At 35.3% G+C, this 18,246-nt stretch overlaps 1 protein-coding gene across 4 annotated transcripts in view; it reads left to right on the forward strand.

Annotated features, from left to right (window-relative positions):
• Positions 1-14,776, forward strand: part of LOC133194037 (mediator of RNA polymerase II transcription subunit 12-like protein) — a 56,296-nt gene extending 41,520 nt beyond the window's left edge. For all 4 annotated transcript variants that reach the window (XM_061329970.1, XM_061329961.1, XM_061329988.1 and 1 more), the window contains 6 exons: positions 1,935-2,037; positions 2,537-2,656; positions 3,617-3,710; positions 7,704-7,985; positions 12,946-13,138; positions 14,295-14,776. In XM_061329970.1, coding sequence (XP_061185954.1) covers positions 1,935-2,037; positions 2,537-2,656; positions 3,617-3,710; positions 7,704-7,985; positions 12,946-13,138; positions 14,295-14,613 — 1,111 coding nt within the window. In that variant the 3' untranslated portion in view covers positions 14,614-14,776. The remainder of the gene's footprint in view (positions 1-1,934; positions 2,038-2,536; positions 2,657-3,616; positions 3,711-7,703; positions 7,986-12,945; positions 13,139-14,294) is intronic.
• The last annotated feature ends 3,470 nt before the right edge of the window (positions 14,777-18,246 follow it).

Here is an 18,246-nt window from a genome sequence, read left to right on the forward strand (position 1 = left end):
TCAATCAAGTGCATTAAGGTACATCATTGGGTGCTACAACTTTATTGGCAAAAACACTACAGTTTTATCTGGCTGCCGCCAGATATTTCTGACAGCCGCCGGCTTCAGTATATTGCAATGTATTTGATAATATGAATAATATTAGTTACAGTCAAAAATATTTTATCATGATACGTAATATGTGAATAGCCAAGTGATGGAAAAATCTATAATACATTGAGTGTTTCCTTTTCATTATGAAACTTAGAAGTATTTGCCCACATAGATCTGCGTTATGTTTTCAGCATAGCTGAGAGAATCCCAGCCAGGACTAATTGCCTCTCGCTTCCCAACTCTCCATAGAAATTTAAGCTGCTTCACCAACTCTAGTCACTTCTCATTTAGAGAGTTTTAGAATTCATTATATATGATTTGCTAGACCAGAGTGCAAATACATGTGTAAACGCCAAAGATATGTGTTTAATCCTTAATCAGGCAGACATATGCGCCTAGACATCCAGACTTAAAACAATCCACGTTCCCTATATGTCAACCACATGGATATATGGGCGCTTCTCTAGCATGTTGGAGCGTGGATTTATATACGAGAAAGTCAAAAATATTTATATGCAAGATAGATAACGTTAAAGAATGGATTTGCTCTAAAACTTATTTTTTGTTCAGTAGTCGGAAAATGTAAGAAAGATCCAGCATTTGAACTATGTCTGGTAGTGTGCAATCCTAGATGCATCATCAGTGCAAGTTTGGTTACGATAGGGCTTATAGTTACATAAGAATGAGACCTGCTTCAAAATCTTTAACCTGCTCACACATTAAGGAAATGTAGGTCATATCCAGCATCTAAAGCAGTCTAGTAGTGTGCATCCGTAAATGCATCATGAAGCAAGTCTGGTCAACAAGTGCTTACAGCTGCTCTGCTCCAAAAACTTATACCTGCTTTTAAAACATTTACGTGGACATTCTTTGGCTAAAAATCCAGCATCTGAAACCTTACTGGTGACAAGGAAACATGCTGGATCAGGTGACTCTGATAAATATAGGGCATAGATATACTTGAAAAAAGAAATCTGCTTCAAAAACTTTTAGCTGGAACACCGATACCAACAGTATTACAAAAGATCCCCCAACTTCGAGGAGGTGAGCTAAAAATGTGACGCTAACGTTATACGTTGGCGACAAAAAAAGTATGGAAATGAAGAAAGGATACGATAATGTTTTCTGCTGTTAATATAATCGATAACCTTCTTTGATTTAAAAAAATATTCTACTTTTGGCATAGTATTTTAACACAGAGTCAGATCATGAAACCAGGAGCTTCTAATTTTAGATATGCAAATTTTATGCAATTTTTAATTTTTGGATATGAAGTGCACATGTGACACTCATCATATTTCAAGAAATTAGTGTCCAGAGTATACCTAATTACTGAAGAAATTTAGGTGAGTGTCCCTCATGCACTTCATATTCTAAACATCGATTTATAAATGCAACTCTTTTATATTTTCCTATAAGCCTAATGTTAACGGATCTGAGGGTACATCTAAGTATGTACCAGCTACGGTGTGAATTCATCTCATATTAACTTTTGAAATATAAATAACAAAAGTTAACATATTGATCTTGAATTCTAAAGTAGTATTGAAAAAATAAATTAAAATTTATTTTTATGAAAAATATTGGGCTGCTGAGCGGCCTTATCAAAACTCCCCCTTTGTTTTGCATATAAAAAACAATTGTTGACTGTGTTTTTTGGCAACATTGATTATGTTAGTTCTCTTGGGACAAAAATTTTGCTCTCTGTTCTGTGTTAGGCATCCCTTGGGGGCTAATATAATCAATGTTGCCCTCAACTTCAGTCAATATTTGTATAGTATTTCACTGTAGAGATTGTAATAAAATTTCTTCCAACATTAAGCTGCTTATTCTATTGACAGGTTGTTATTGTATCACACTCACTCACTCCGCCAGCCCCTGGCTCATTTCTTGGATCCACCTTCCCTACCCCCTGAGGACCTTGAACCAGTTCCCGAAAAAACTGTGAGTTCATTCTCCAACTCATACAGAAATTCACTGATTTACACCTATTTAAATGCTCAGACTGCAAGAAACCCATGGGCCACAGCACTCACCGTATATTTATTGTTTGTATATGTTAAGTCAGCCTCAGATGATTTTTTTCTCTTTGGCACGGATCAGAGCTATAGTGTATTGGCCATGATTTAAATAATTTTAATCCATATTAGACCTGTATTTTCATTTTAAACTTAAAGCCATGTCCTCAGCTCTGTCTTTGTTTGCAGGAATATTGTTGCCACTAAAGATACATTGTATTAACTCATATTTTCTCATTTAGATTTTTTCCAAAGTTTAATTCCATTACTTTATACGTGCCCATAAACTTTCTTCTCCCATACCAGCAATTATAAAAATTTATTGACATTGTCTGTGTATTATGATAAAAGTTACTACCCTCAAAATAGTGAGCTGACTGGAATTTCATAAATTGTATTCAATTCAAAAACTTTTTTTTTTCAAGGAGGACAAACCTAAAGAGGTGAGTGAGAGTCACCATCAGGATATGAACAAGAAGAAGAAACCCAAAAAGAAAACAAACAGGACCAACAGTGGGGGTGGACAGGGAGGATATAACATACAGGTCAGTAATACTTAATATCCTACACAAATATCCTATATAAATATCCTATACAAATATCCTACACAAAAAACAAACAGGACCAACAGGGGGATGGACAGGGAGGATATAACATACAGGTCAGTAATACCTAATATCCTATATAAATATCCTACATTATTATCCTACATAAATATCCTACACAAATATCCTACACAAAGAACAAAAAGGACAAATAGTGGAGGTGTACAGGGAGGAAACAACATACAGGTCAGTAATACTTAATATCCTATATAAATATCCTACATTGATATCCTACATAAATATCCTACACAAATATCCTACACAAAAACAAACAGGACCAACAGGGGGGGGGGGGGGGGGGGGGAGTGGACAGGGAGGATATAACATACAGGTCAGTAATACCTAATATCCTACACAAATATCCTATATAAATATTCTATACAAATATCCTACACAAAAAACAAACAGGGCCAACAGTGGGGGTGGACAGGGAGGATATAACATACAGGTCTGTAAAACTTAATATCCTACTCAAATGTCCTACATTGATATCCTACACAAATATCCTACACAAAAAACAAACAGGACCAACAGTTGGGGTGGACAGGGAGGATACAACATACAGGTCAGTAATACCTACTATCCTATACAAATATCCTATATAAATATCCTACACAAATCTCTATAAAAATCCTACACAAGAAATCAGACAGAACAAACACTGGAACTGGACAGGGCAGATACAACATATAGGTCAGTTATATTAAATTTCCTACCTAAAACACTAAGTAGTTGAAGAGGAAAATGGCACTAAATTTTGAGTGTGCCAGTTTACTTTGTTTATTGTGTATTGATTCAGCTCCAGCTGTTACATCTAGGGATTCATACCACCCCAAAAATATTTGACACAAGTATTCCAGAAATGCTGTGGAAATGTCGACAACTTGTTCTCATTTGTAGCCTCCTGTTCGCCAGTATCAACAATCAGCAAACTGGTACCAAACACAGCCACAACAACATCCACAGTTCTATGGCAACCAGCCCATGCCAGCAGGTGAGGTTTACTCAAGACAGTCATAGGGTAGGAAGTGGTATATAGACACAGGCACCCGTTTCTGTAATAAAAGTTCTTACCCCATACACTAAACAAAACTGCTAATGCACCACCATATTTTTCAAAAATTGTTCATAATGTATTTAATATACAATTACATGTATGTTACTTAAGTAAAAAAATGAGACATTTAATTATCTTTACTGATGAATAACTAGAATGTTAGCCATTTCATATGATTTAAGCAAGAATGCTTCTTCCAAAACTGTGAATTACTTAACCCTTGGTTCAGGTATTCTGGTGTTAGAGTGGGGCTCTCTTGAAAATGTATTATTTCTTTGAAAATCTTCTCTGCCCATGGTTATTTAGGAAAAAGGCTAAGTACATAGTTATGATAAGCAAGTGCGACTCTTCCATAATTGTGAATTTCGTGGCCCCTGGGTAACTGGCTCTGGTGTTGGTGGGCTGTGTTGAATCTTTAGTAAAAATGCATCAATGTTTAAATATTGCAGTGAATAAATAAAATTTTTTACACTTTATTTTTCAAAAAAATGTTAGGATATTTTTCTGAGGCAATTTTAGAAACATTTTTTTACCCAATCAAAATCCAAGAGAAGAGTTTTAATGCTGTTGATGGAGATGACAGAAAATAAAAACAAGCATGCTACATATGGTTCTGTAGATAAGTTATCATAGAAGATAATCATAATACTGTACAGCAGGTTAAAATCGCGGTCGGAAAAGATCGCAATTTGTTCAATTTGCAGCAAATCGTGGTCGTTTGAATTCGCGGAAAGGACAAATTATAAAAACTTTTTTCAGCACTACCAAGTATTTTCCTTGCATTTTGTGTCAATTCGGTATCCAATTAAATAGAACAAAACACCATACGGATCCCAATTAGAAGATAAAATATTGTACGATTTACAGTTTTACACATTTAGATGGATTTTCTTCTTTCTTTCTCCTGTTTTTTTTTTCTTTCTTTGTTTTTATTAAATATTTTTGAAATACATATGAGTCTGTACTGAAGTGATTTATTCAAGTGATTTAAGTCTTATCCAAACATATTAACATTCATGAAAAAAAAAAGAAGCCCTTTGGCAGGTGTTCGTCATAGATATGTTTTGAGAAGTGTACATAGTAGATTTAGTATTTACAGCTTACAGCAGTATTTTAAATCCTCCAGAATCTAAATCAGCTGTCAGTACCAATAGTCAAAATATTGAACTGTTATAAAATTGAATTAATGTGTAACAGTGTTGTCTTTACTACTTAAAAGTCTTGATTAAAGATAATAAGACTGAGTGATATGTACGGGTGAAATCTAACAATACATGTTATATAGATAATTACATTGCACCTCTACTGGGTGGCAGAATTAAACGTTAGTTATATACATTTATTTATCAATTAAGCTTTACAAACACCAACGTGTTAGTGATTGATTCGTACACCCGCATAATTAGGAAGACAGTCTACATAACCTTTATATCAATTACTGCTTTTATGTTTGCAAGGAAACACAGATAGAGTTAACGATTCTAATCACAGATATCTGTAATATTTATGTCTCCCCTTCCAGGGGAGACATATTGTTTTGTCGATTTTCTTATTCTTCTTCTTCATCTTCTTCTTCATCCAAATTTTGTCCAGGCCGTAACTTTTATACCCTTTGACATTAAGACTTCAAACTTGGAACATAGATAGATGACATTGAGAAGGAGTGCACGCCACCAACATTTTTGACCTTGACCTATTTATAAGGTCAAGGTCAATCTTTTACAACCACCAACGTGTTAGTGATTGATTCGTACACCCGCATAATTAGGAAGACAGTCTACATAACCGTTATATCAGTTACTGCTTTTATGTTTGCAAGGAAACACAGATAGAGTTAACGATTCTAATCACAGATATCTGTAATATTTATGTCTTCCCTTCCAGGGGAGACATATTGTTTTTGTCGATTTTCCTCTTCTTCTTCTTCCAAATTTTGTCCAGGCCGTAACTTTTATACCCTTTGACATTAAGACTTCAAACTTGGAACATAGATAGATGACATTGAGAAGGAGTGCACGCCACCAACATTTTTGAACCTTGACCTATTTATAAGGTCAAGGTCAATCTTTTACATCAAAATAGAGTTTAGCCCATAACTTGAGATCCCTTTGATATTAGGACTTCAAACTTGTAACATAGGAAGAAGACCTTGAGACAAAATGCACTGCATTAGAATTTTGACCTTGACCCCTTTCTACCTTCAAGGTCAAATAGGGAAAAAACACAATCAGACCATAACTTGAGAACCTTTTGACATTTAGACTTCAAACTTGGAACATGCAGAGGTGGTATAAAGGAGGGATGCATGCCACCAAAATTTTGACCTTGATTCAATTATTATAAGGTCAAGGTCAATCTTTTACATCAAAATAGAGTCCAAGCCATAGCTTGAGTACCCTTTGATATTAGGACTTCAAACTTGTAACATAGACAGAAGACATTGATACAAGATGCAACACACCAAAATTTTTGACCTTGACCTCTTTTCTTCCTCAAGGTCAAATAGGGAAAAAACTTAATTTAGACCATTACTTAAGAATCCTTTGTTATAAAGACTTCAGACATGGAACATGCAGAAGTGGTATGAAGGAAGGATGCATGCCACCAAAATTTTTGACCTTGATCCAATTATTATAATGTCAAGGTCAATCTTTTACATCAAAATAGAGTCCAGGCCTTAGCTTGAGTACCCTTTGATATTAGGACTTCAAACTTGTAACATAGAAAGAAGACATTGTTACAAGATGCAACGCTTCAAAATTTTGACCTTGACCCCTTTCTTCAAGGTCAAATAGAGAAAACATGACTAGACCATAACTGGAGAACCCTGACATTAAGACTTCAAACTTGGAACATGGAGAGTAGAGGAAGGGTGGATGGCAAAATTTTTTCACCTTGATCTATTAATAAAGTCAAGGTCAATCGTTTACATGAAAATATAGTCTAGGTCATAACTTGAGAACTTTTTGACATTAGGATTTCAAACTTGGAACAAGGAAAGACAACATTGAGACTAAATGCACTGCATCAAAATATTTGACCTTGACCACTTTCTTCAAGGTCAAATTAAGAAAAACACACCAGACCATTACTTGAGATCCGTTTGACATGAAGACTTGAAATTTTGTACACAGAATTTGAGTTGAGATGCACTGCATTATTATTTTTGACCCTGATCATATATTTGCACTCGTTAATGTTGGTAAAGAAGGGGAGACATGTGTTTTTTTGTAAAAAAAAACAATACCCACTAGTTCAATTTATCCTCATCAATTTTTGAAGAATTATTCACTGTATGTTGAATTCGCGGAATTTTTATTTCTGCAAATATAGCGAATATTAACTCCGCGAGTTAATTTCCTGCTGTACAGTAAACAGTTTGCCAGTGCATTTTCTTTGAAAGTTTAAATGACTGCAATTCTGGGGAGGAGGGCACTCTATATAATTTGGAGTTAGATACCTTTTGTTATTATACTATGGCGTAAAAAAATTATTACAGAAAAAAGTACCTCTGAATTTAAATACCAAAGCAGAGAACAGTCATGTGGTTTAAATGCATATAAACACTTTTTTTCTGTAGATTTTTTTCTGAATATTGTATTAGACCCTTTATGCCCAGGGTTTAGTTTTGGCATCTATATCTGAATGATTTGTGTCAATTTATCAATTTTCCCAAGTTTAGAATTTTAAATGGTCTTTCATTTGGAATGCCATTAGATATCTTTTGATCACCAATATATCTTTCAAAAATACTTTGAATATCATAAATAATGTATTTGTTTCAAGGGAGGTTAATTGTAGAATTGGTAAACACCGGGATATACAATTAAAAAAATTAATTTTATTAAGCTCAAAAAATATAAGTCTATCAGAATAGAACTTTATAACATGTTTGAAATAAATGTTCTCTGTATAAATCATTTCCCTCAGGACCTCGATTTGAGACCCCTCCCTACGGGATGCAGAGTATGACCCCCTCTAAGATGGCCCTCCAGCAGATGATCAGAACTCGTCATCCTGGCAACATGCACCAGTGGCCTAACACTAGCCAGCAGTCCATGCAGGCCCTACAGATGTTACAGAAGCAGCATAGCCATCGAATGGTTCGTCAGCAAATCAGACAGTCCTTCCAGAATCATAACCGTGGAATTTCCTCTGATGGTGGACAGGGCATGTTTTCTGGTGGCATGCACTCAATGAATCAATCACAAGGTTAGAACATGTATAAGCCTATTCTGTATTTTGTCCATTCGAGCCTCGGTAATTTGGACTCCAGTATCAGAATATTTTACTTTGCAGACAAATTTTTTTGGGAACAGAATTTACATTTATATCTACCAAGTGTAAAACCTTTGAAAAATTTATTAATATATACATGTCATGTACAATTTGCTTGGGAACACAAGGCATCTAGATTAATGAGGCGCAACTGTACTAGATTCAGGGCTGTCAAAGGACTTTTTGATACAGGGGTGGGTTCTTTGTTTTTAGAAAAATAGACAGTAAATTTTCAAGAATTGGTTAAAACATTTGAATTTATGTTGTTCTTAATCTAAGTGATTCCTCTGGCATATGAATTTACGTTGTTCTTAATCTAAGTGATTCCTCTGGCATATGAATTTACGTTGTTCTTAATCTAAGTGATTCCTATGGCATATGATGAAAATCAGGTAATCTTGGCACAACTCCGTATGCCCCTGTATCGAAGTTCATGGGTATACAGTTTTTGCCCTGTCTAGCTGTCTTGTTTGTCTGTTTGTCCACAAAAACTTTAACATTGCTCATAACTTTTGATTGGTTTGAGCTATGGCTTTCATATTTCACATGTGTATTGCTTGTGACAAGACCTTTCATTAGGTACCATCATATTTGACCTTGACCTTGGAGTTTGACCCAGTTTTACAAAATTTTACCCAACTTTAACCTTGGCCATAACTTTGAACAGTTGGTACTAGGACTTTCATACTTCACATGTGTAATCCTTGTGACAAGACCTTCCTTTAGATACCAACAATTGTAGCCTATTGACCTTATCTTGGAGTTTGATCTACTTTTAAAAACTTGAACCTTGGCCATAACTTAAAACGCTTGGTGTGAGGACTTTCATACTTCACATTAGGGGTCCAACGATACACTAACCTCACGATACGATACATATCATAGTATTCAGTTCACGATACAATACATATCACAATACATGACAAGGTAAGGAAGTCTTTCAAGTTTTTAAAACTCGACAGGGTTATATCAAATGTTCATATTTTTTGATAAATTAAATCTCAATTTGTTAACTTTATCTGGATTGATAGGTAGATCTTTGAGTTGTAACAATATTCTAAACCAATGAAGAACATTAACATGGAACTACGGTAGCCTGGATTCAAAGTTCAGATATGAATTATTTATAGAAAGGGGCCTTTCCTCATAATCTTTCTTTTAAATTGGAATGAAAAAGGAAGTCATTCATTCTTTTATTCCTTTTATTTACGTAGAAAACAAGTTGTCATATTTCTCGTATTATCACGTCCTACTCCACAAGTTGGAAATACACGCGTGATGAGATACCGTGTATTACCATAGAATACTTTTAGATGTAAAGGGTTTATCACTTGTCTTAACATCTATAACTTTTAATCACATTAGGAATGAGTTAAAGTCCTTCACCCTGTTAAATCTGAGGTCTGTAAAATGCTTGAGATGAGTTTAATTGCCGTTGCTGCATTATCAGAAGCCATTTTGAAATTGTAAACGAGGAAACAAAACGGACAATTCAAATAATTCTGGACCGATTGAACTGAACCGTCATATCAGTTTAGCGTATCGTGAATTGAACCGTGGAAAAATATATCGCGATATACCGTTAAACGGTTTATCGTTGCACTCTTACTTCACATGTGTAATTCTTGTGACAAGACCTTCCTTTGGGTACCAACAACTTTGACCCTTTGACTTGGAGTTTGACCTACTTTTGAAAAACTTGAACCCTGGCCATAACGTTTGAATTGTTGGTGCTAGGGCTTTGGTTCTTCACATGTGTAATCCTTGTGACAAGACCTTCCTTTAGATACCAACAATTGTAGCCCATTGACCTTGATCCTGGAGTTTGACCTACTTTTGAAAAACTTGAACCTTGGCCATAACTTTTGAACAGTTTATGCTAGGGCTTTCATACTTCACATATGTAATCATTGTGACAAGACCTTACTTTGGATACCAACAACTTTGACCCTTTGACCTTGACCTTGGAGTTTGATCTACTTTAGAAAAACTTTAACCTTAGCCATGTTTTGAATGGTTAATACTAGAGCTTTCATATTTCAAATGTGTATTTCTTGTGAGATGGCCTTTACTTTGACACCATTAATTTTGACCATTTGACCTTGACCTTGATGTTTGACTTACTTTTGAAAAAAAACTTTAACCTTTGCAATATCTTCTCAATGGTTGCTGCTTGGGTCTTTCATATTTCACAGGTATATTTGTCGGGACAAACCCTTATTTTGGGTTCCAACATTTATGATTTGAATTTGAGAAAGTTTAACCTTCGCTAAAAGTTGCCATTCGGGGGCATCAGTGTTTCACAAACACATCTTGTTCAAAGATGATACTTAGTGTTGTATATGCATTTTTAGGTCACCTGAGTCACTCAGGTGACCTATTGCTATCCGTTTTTGTCCGTCGGCATTCGTCGTGCGTTAACATTTGAAAATTTTCAGCTTCTTCTCTGAAACTGCTTAACCAATTTCAACCAATTTTTGCATATAGCATCTAAGGGTGAAGGGGAACAAAAATTGTGAATTTCAGGGTCCTTGTCCCCCTTGGGCCTGAGGGTAGGGTTAAAACCACCAAAATTAATGCAGTCTTTAAAAATCTTCTTCTTCACTCCTGGGCATCAAGCAGTCAAACTGTTGGCATGATTGTAATAAGCAGTGAGCCCTCTACCAAAATTATGAAATTCATGGCCCCAGGGTCAGGGGTTCTGGTGTTAGGGCGGGGCTATATAGGTCATATAGTGAAAGTGCATTATTTCTTTGAAAATCTTCTTCTCTGCTCCTGGGTATCAAACATACTTACTAAGTATATAGTAATGATGAGCAAGAGTGCCTCTTCCAAAATTGTGAAATTCATGGCCCCTGGGTCAGGGGTTCTGGTATAAGGGGGGGTCTCTATTGATTATATAGAGAAAATACATTAATTCTTTGAAAATCTTCTTCTCTGCTCCTGGGTGTTAAACAAACTAACTGAATACATAGTTATGGTGAGCATGTCTGCCTCTTCCAAAATTATGAAAGTCATGGCCCCAGGGTCAGAGGTTCTGGTGTTAGGGCGGGGCTCTATTGATTATATAGTGAAAATGCATTAATTCTTCAAAAATCTTCTCCTCTGCTCCTGGGTATTAAATAAACTAACTAAGTATATAGTTATGATGAGCAAGAGTGTCTCTTCCAAAATTGTGAAATTCATGGCCCCTGGGTCAGGGGTTCTGGTGTTACGGTGGGCTCTTTAATTATAAAGTGAAAATGCATTTATTCTGCTAAATAATCCTGTCTAATCCTTAGTGTTGAGCAGATAAACGAAGTGCATAGTGCTTCTTACAAAATTTTTTAAAAAGTTGTGGTCCCAGGGCGAGGGGCTTTTGTGTTTCTCATTGGGCGGGGGGTCTATTGATAATATAGTGAAAATGTGTTAATTCTTTGAAAATCTTCAACTAAGTGCAGAGTTATGATGATGAGGGTACCTCTTCCAAATTTGTGAAATTCATGACCCTTGGTCATGGGTTTTGGTGTTAGGGTAGGGCTGTGTTGAATCTGTAGTCATGGTGCATGTAGTGAAAATGCATTATTTCTTCGAAAATCTTCTCTGCTCTTTGGCATATGAAAGGCAAACAAAGTAAAAGTTTTAATAAGCAAGGGTGTTTTTACCAGATTTTTGAACATCTGGACCATTTGGTCAAGTGTTCTGGTCCTGGGCAGGGCTCTATTTATTATTTATTCTACTGGGAGAAGTTATTCCCCTTTGCAATTCACTTTTGATAATTAATCACTGTAAATAATGTATTTGAAAAGTTAATAGAATAAGAGAATTGTGCAAAAAATTTTATTGTATAATACAGAAACTACTTTTGTAGTTTTAATGATCAGATAGACTTGTAAATAATAGAATAATAAAAATGAGACAAAAGTAACTTATTTATTTGTTCTTCAAAGACCAAGAGAAGCCAATGTGAGAGATTACAATTGTACAGAATCACCAATAGTTTGATAACAGTCTGCATGGTGATAGTGCTAAATGGGGGATAGATTAGAATTTAATTTATGAGTTGTTATTAAATACTAGACTAATTATTTCATTGATCCTGATCCTCCTATTTCTCTTGCTTTTTGGCCAAAAAAGCTTCATCTACCAGTTTATTTTATATTCTATAGATCCTCTAAGTTGTATTATACTCAGGTGAACGTTAAGGCCCTTGGGCCTCTTGTTATTTCTTGCACCTGAAAATAAGTAGAGATATTTTTAAAAAAAAAAAGTGCAAGAGTTCATATAGTGAGCATTTATTAACACATTCTTCATAACTGAACACAATTATTAAAAGAAGCAATTTGATAACTATTTACGCATTCTGTAAATAACATCACAGCCAATAGGAGTATATGCCTGTCCCCCATGAAACATTGATATTTCTTGAAAACTCACAGAAAATATCAAATGATGATGAAGGAGAAGAATCGGAGACATTGTAAATCACAAAAGCTTAATTAAAAAGATAAAGGTAATAAAAAACTGAACAAGACAAACACACCCCTCAACTTCTAAAGTCAGTACAGATTCTAAGGATAAAAGATTTACTTACCTAGATTATATCATCAGAGAAAAAAAAGCATATCAAAAAATAGTGTCTCCTAATGTAAAAAAGATTTGGTAATACATGTACACATACGTCTTCCTTGTTGCTTCTACCCAAGAGATTCTAAACTGGAAAATTATTTTAGTAAAACTGTATTCACAGATAGACAAATTACATCAAGAAACACATTTGTTTTAAAATAATTCAGTGAGAGTATTGCCATGGGAAACAGAAATTTAAAAAAAAATTCTTGCATAACATTTGAAAGTGAAAGTAGACAGGGATAAAAATGATGCAATCTTAGCCATAATAATGTTTCTATTACAGTTGGGATGTCTCAAAATTATGGTCCTTCCTACAACATTCCACAACAGTCTACGACTATAGACCCTGGTATGATGCCTCAGGGGAATTATAACCAGTCCTACAATGGAGCACAGGGGTCAGGCATGATGCCGCAGGGAGGATTCATTCCTCAACAACAGCAGCCCACACAACAACATTTCAGTCAGCCATCTAAGTAAGTATATACAGCAATACACAACAACATTTCAGTCAGCCATCTAAGTAAGTACATACAGCAGTACACAACAAGATTTCAGTCAGCCATCTAAGTAAGTATATACAGCAATACACAACAACATTTCAGTCAGCCATCTAAGTAAGTATATACAGCAATACACAACAACATTTCAGTCAGCTGTCAAAGTAAGCATATACAACAATACACAACAACATTTCAGTCAGCCATCTAAGTAAGTACATACAGCAGTACACAACAACATTTCAGTCAGCCATCTAAGTAAGTACATACAGCAGTACACAACAACATTTCAGTCAGCCATCTAAGTAAGTATATACAGCAGAACACAACATTTCAGCCAGCCTTCTAAGTAAGTATATACAGCAGTACACAACAATATTTCAGTCAGCCATCTAAATAAGTATATACAGCAGTACACAACAACAATTCAGTCAGCCATCTAAGTAAGTATATACAGCAGTACACAACATCAATTCAGTCAGCCATCTAAGTAGGTATATACAGCAGTACACAACAACATTTCAGTCAGCTGTCTAAGTAAGTATATACAGCAGTACACAACAACATTTCAGTCAGCTGTCTAAGTAAGTATATACAACAGTACACAACAGCATTTCAGTCAGCCTTCTAAGTAAGTATATACAGCAGTATACAACAACATTCCAGTCAGCCGTCTAAGTAAGTATATACAGCAGAACACAGCAACATTTCAGTCATATATAGAGAGAACACAGTAATATTTCAGTCAGCCATCTAAGTAAATACATACAGCCAACACAAAAAGATTTCAGTCAACCATCTAAGAAATAATCTTAAATGTTTCCAGCAGTAAACAATAACATTCCAGTCAGCCATCTAAGTTTTCTTATGCAGCTGTACACAACAACATTCCAGTCAGCCATCTAAATAAATATATACAGCAATCTACACAATCAACCATCTTAGTAAGTTTATACAGCAGTGTTCCTGAGGAGAGGGTTGATGGACAGGGTTGACTTACCATATGTACATAAAAACACATTTTATATGAATGATTTAGTTTTAAGTTAATAATGAAGATTTCCTTATGAAAGTAATAGTGAGTAGGACTTGGTAAAACAGGCCATCTTAAAGTAAATATTGATCTTTGCAGTCGAATGATGGTACCAGGTCAGATGCAAGGAGCCCAAAATACAATGGGGACTGGGAACACTAACTACACACAGATGGGGCCCTCAGGGATTCCTCAGAATAATTACATACAGAACATACCCTCCAACCCCCAGCAACTTCAGCAAATAAGGCAACAACAACAGCAACAGAGACTGATGGCTATGAAAAGACAATCCATGAGCAACCCTGGTCAGCAACCAGGAGCACAGCAGCAACAAAATGCTGCTCTGATGGCTCAAATTCAGCAACAAATGGCACCTAATCAGTTTGGGAGCTACACCAACCAGCAGCGATATTGATATCTTTCATATCATGAGAATTTGTGGCTGACTGTGGAAAGCAGGTTATACAATTAATGGATCTAGTTGTTTATGGTGGTTTTACTGATCATGTAAACAAAATGGATTTAGAGACCACAGTTCCTGTCAAACATGTCTGGATTTTTTAAAAAAAAAAATTTGGGGGGGGTGCAATAGCTGATACCTATAGTTAATATTACTTGTGCAGAAGGGTACAAATGTTTCATGGCTTTATAGAACAAAGATGATTTTACAAAAAATAAACCTCATACATGTATAGTAGTGGATGTTTAAAAGTCATAGATAAAGATGAAATTCATTTATACTGATAATATTTGTTACATGATATTTATATATTTATATTACTGATGTTGTAATATCTCAGAATCTCCTTGGTGCATGTTGTTAAAAAAGTTGTACATTTGTAGCAAGATATCTTTTTTTATATCATTTTACAATTTATTTTTTAAATTAAGAAATGAATTTAAAAAATGAAGGTTTTCATGTAAAAAGTGAAAGGAAGTGAAATTCAACTTGATGTTGTAGTATCTAAAATTGAAATTCTTCACATTAATTGTTTTATCTCAAATTGTTTGTAAATTTTCTCTATGTAAATGTTACCTATGAAATGATTTGAGAAATGCTTTATAAGCCCTTATTAAAAGAATATGTGTAATAACCAAACATACATCTTTATTTTTATGATGATGGGGTCCACTCATCTACAAAAAATAACCATGTTGCACAGAAAATATAACATACATGATGCCTATAACTTTGAGCTAACTGTCTAATAGAAATTCTGTTGGTTTGACCAGGTAACAGTGAATTCTCTTTCACCAGGTAATGGGACTTAAGGTATGAAGAGATCACATACATGAAATGTCTTACAGCTATTATTTTAAGGTTTGAACAGATATTAATGAATTATCTGTCTGTATGACATGAACAATTCAGCGTGTCCTGAATTGCTGAACCAATTTTAACCAATAATGGCATAAAGAATCTATGGGTGAACTAGTACTGGAACAGAAATCGTGATTTTTATCACCCCCCCTCCACTTGGGTCTATGGTCCTTACAAACAGCATGTTTGCAAATACAACCTTTTGTTAGGTCAATTTTTTATAGAAATTTCTTGGCCTTATTTGTCTACAGACTAGTCCATTTTCCTAATCAAGACTGTGGGTGCTTACTCATCCATGACACCTGATCTCACTCCTGGTATTTCCAGGGGTCCATGTTTGCTCTGCTCCTAATTTAATTTGTTATGCTCATCTTCGAAGAAGGGAGGGCATATTGCTTTGCTGCTGTCTGTTGGCCGGTCGGTCGGTCCACCAACAGTTTCCGTTCATATTTTTCGCAGAGGCTGCACATACTGAAATGAAATTTGGTATACAGATTTATCATAAGAATATCTAGGTCCAGTTCTGTTTTGGGTACGATCGAGCAATTTTTGACAGAGTTATGTCCCTTGGACTTAGAAAAAATCCAATTATTTGCAGCTTTCGTTCATTTTTCTCGCAGAGGTTGCACATACTGAAATGAAATTTGGTATACAGGTTTATCATAAAAATATCTAGTTCAAGTTTTATTTTGGGTACGATCGAGCAATTTTTGAATTTTTGACAGAGTTATGCCCCTTGGATTTGGAAAAATTCCATTTGGGGGGGGGGGGGGGGCATAAGTGTTTCACAAACGTCTCTTGTTTAATTAGATTTTTGAGCTAAATCCATCACATTCCATATATTATCTGAAGCCTCAATTCAAGGCCATTTCTCAAGTCAATGTTGAACCTTGAATTGTTGAACTAAAGACGCCACAAAAAACATTCATTTTGAAATAGTTGTTCTAGCTAAGATGGTGTGGCTTGCTCTAGATTAATTTCAGGTCAATGTAGATGTTGAGATATACTTCTTTAAAACCAAGACTGAAAAAATCACGTCAAAACAATTTGGTAAATAAATGTTTTAAATCCCTGTTTATCTTCTGTAATTTTATATTCATATAATGACTGTTTAGGTAGAAGTTTCTTGCCTTTCAATCGATGACAACATTGAAGTGACTGCCATTTAATACAACGAACCCCAGCCAACCCTAATTTAAATTTACACAAGGTAAAAGTAACAGTGCATTCAAAGCCTATCGTAAATTAAAATTGATGTAATATACATGCTTTACATTCTCTGTGATAATTTACTAGGATACAGCACCGTGCATGTTTGTTGACTAGGAAATGACTTTGCTCGATATCAGATAGCAACACATGGAGAACAAAACGCATTAAAATGTTTACAAATGTATTTGCAATTTTATATCCTTTGCTACATTAAGCATTTTATTTTTTTTTTTAAATACGGGTTTGTTAAGTTTTTCGGAAAAGTAAAATTTCAGAATCAATGTTCATTACTTATGCTCTACTGTATATGTGTCTGAATTTTTCAAATTTACATTGGAACCGTAAAATTAATAACAATTTCGAAATTAAGTATTTTTCCTTGTTAAATACCGATTTTTGACCTCAATGTCCTTCGTAGCAGGCCAGTCCCTAAATTCTGGCAGGTTGTGATGGAAGGAATAATTCAAAAACGTATTTTATGGGCACGCTTACCTTAGGGTCGAAATTCACAAAAATAACAAATTAGGGAAAAAAAATTTTTTACAACCTGGTTTATATTTATTCCCCTCTGGTTTATATTTAACCTCCCTCCTCCCTCAAAGGAACAGACAGGGTAGTAGGTCGGTAGAGCGCCGGTTAGTCGTGGGTTCAACAGCCCCTTGCCGCGACAAACCTAAATCGATCTGAAATACGTAGCAACTTTCCCGAACACTCGGCACAATGGATTGCGGGTCTTGCGAATGAGACCTTAAAAGTAATGGCAGATGTTCGCACGCTTAAGAAATCCCTCTGCTCAATAGCTTGAGTGCCGAGTACGGGTCTTAATTTGAAACAATTCATCTGGTGATGTCTCATAATGGGGGGAAATTTTGTATGTGACATACAAACAATCAACTTTTTTCAAAGTTAAAGCTGAACACTATTCGAATATGGCAGAGATCTGTGTTTATCCTCCATACATGTATATCTCTGCATTTTCGTTCCCTGTACTGCGCTTTTAAAAGCCGTTCACATGGTCACGGTTCGGTGTAATCAGTTTTCACCGTATTCTACATACACATAGATATTGTAAAACTCTCGGTAGCGACGAAAGTAACTGTGTGCCTCTTCCACGGCAGAAGAGAAAGTTACCAAAGAAACTAGCATCAGTTGCACAGGTCAGTACAGTACAAATAAACACAATACTCGTTAACTGCAATAAAATGTAAACAAAGGTAATATGTTGACGGTGCGACCGTTAGAGCGAGCGCAGATACCTTTCAGTTTTAATTTAGATCGGGCTCGTCAAACTGCACGTGATATTTGCTACGTCTAGACTCTGACGTCATATGACGTCGTATGTTTGCTGCATTATCAAAACGAAGTCTGAACAGTGCTAATTTTAATCAAGAACGTTAGATCTACTATTTGTCTGCTATATATATTCATTAAATCAAAGTGAGTTTATTTTTTGTCGAATTTTTGTTGCTACCGCGAGAACGTAGTTTGTGGCGAGATGCAATTCGCTAAGCATTA

The sequence above is a fragment of the Saccostrea echinata genome, unplaced genomic scaffold (assembly GCF_033153115.1).
Source record: "Saccostrea echinata isolate AGI-Se365-2 ecotype Australia unplaced genomic scaffold, CSIRO_AGI_Sech_v1 ptg000001l, whole genome shotgun sequence".
Lineage (NCBI taxonomy): Eukaryota > Metazoa > Mollusca > Bivalvia > Ostreida > Ostreidae > Saccostrea > Saccostrea echinata.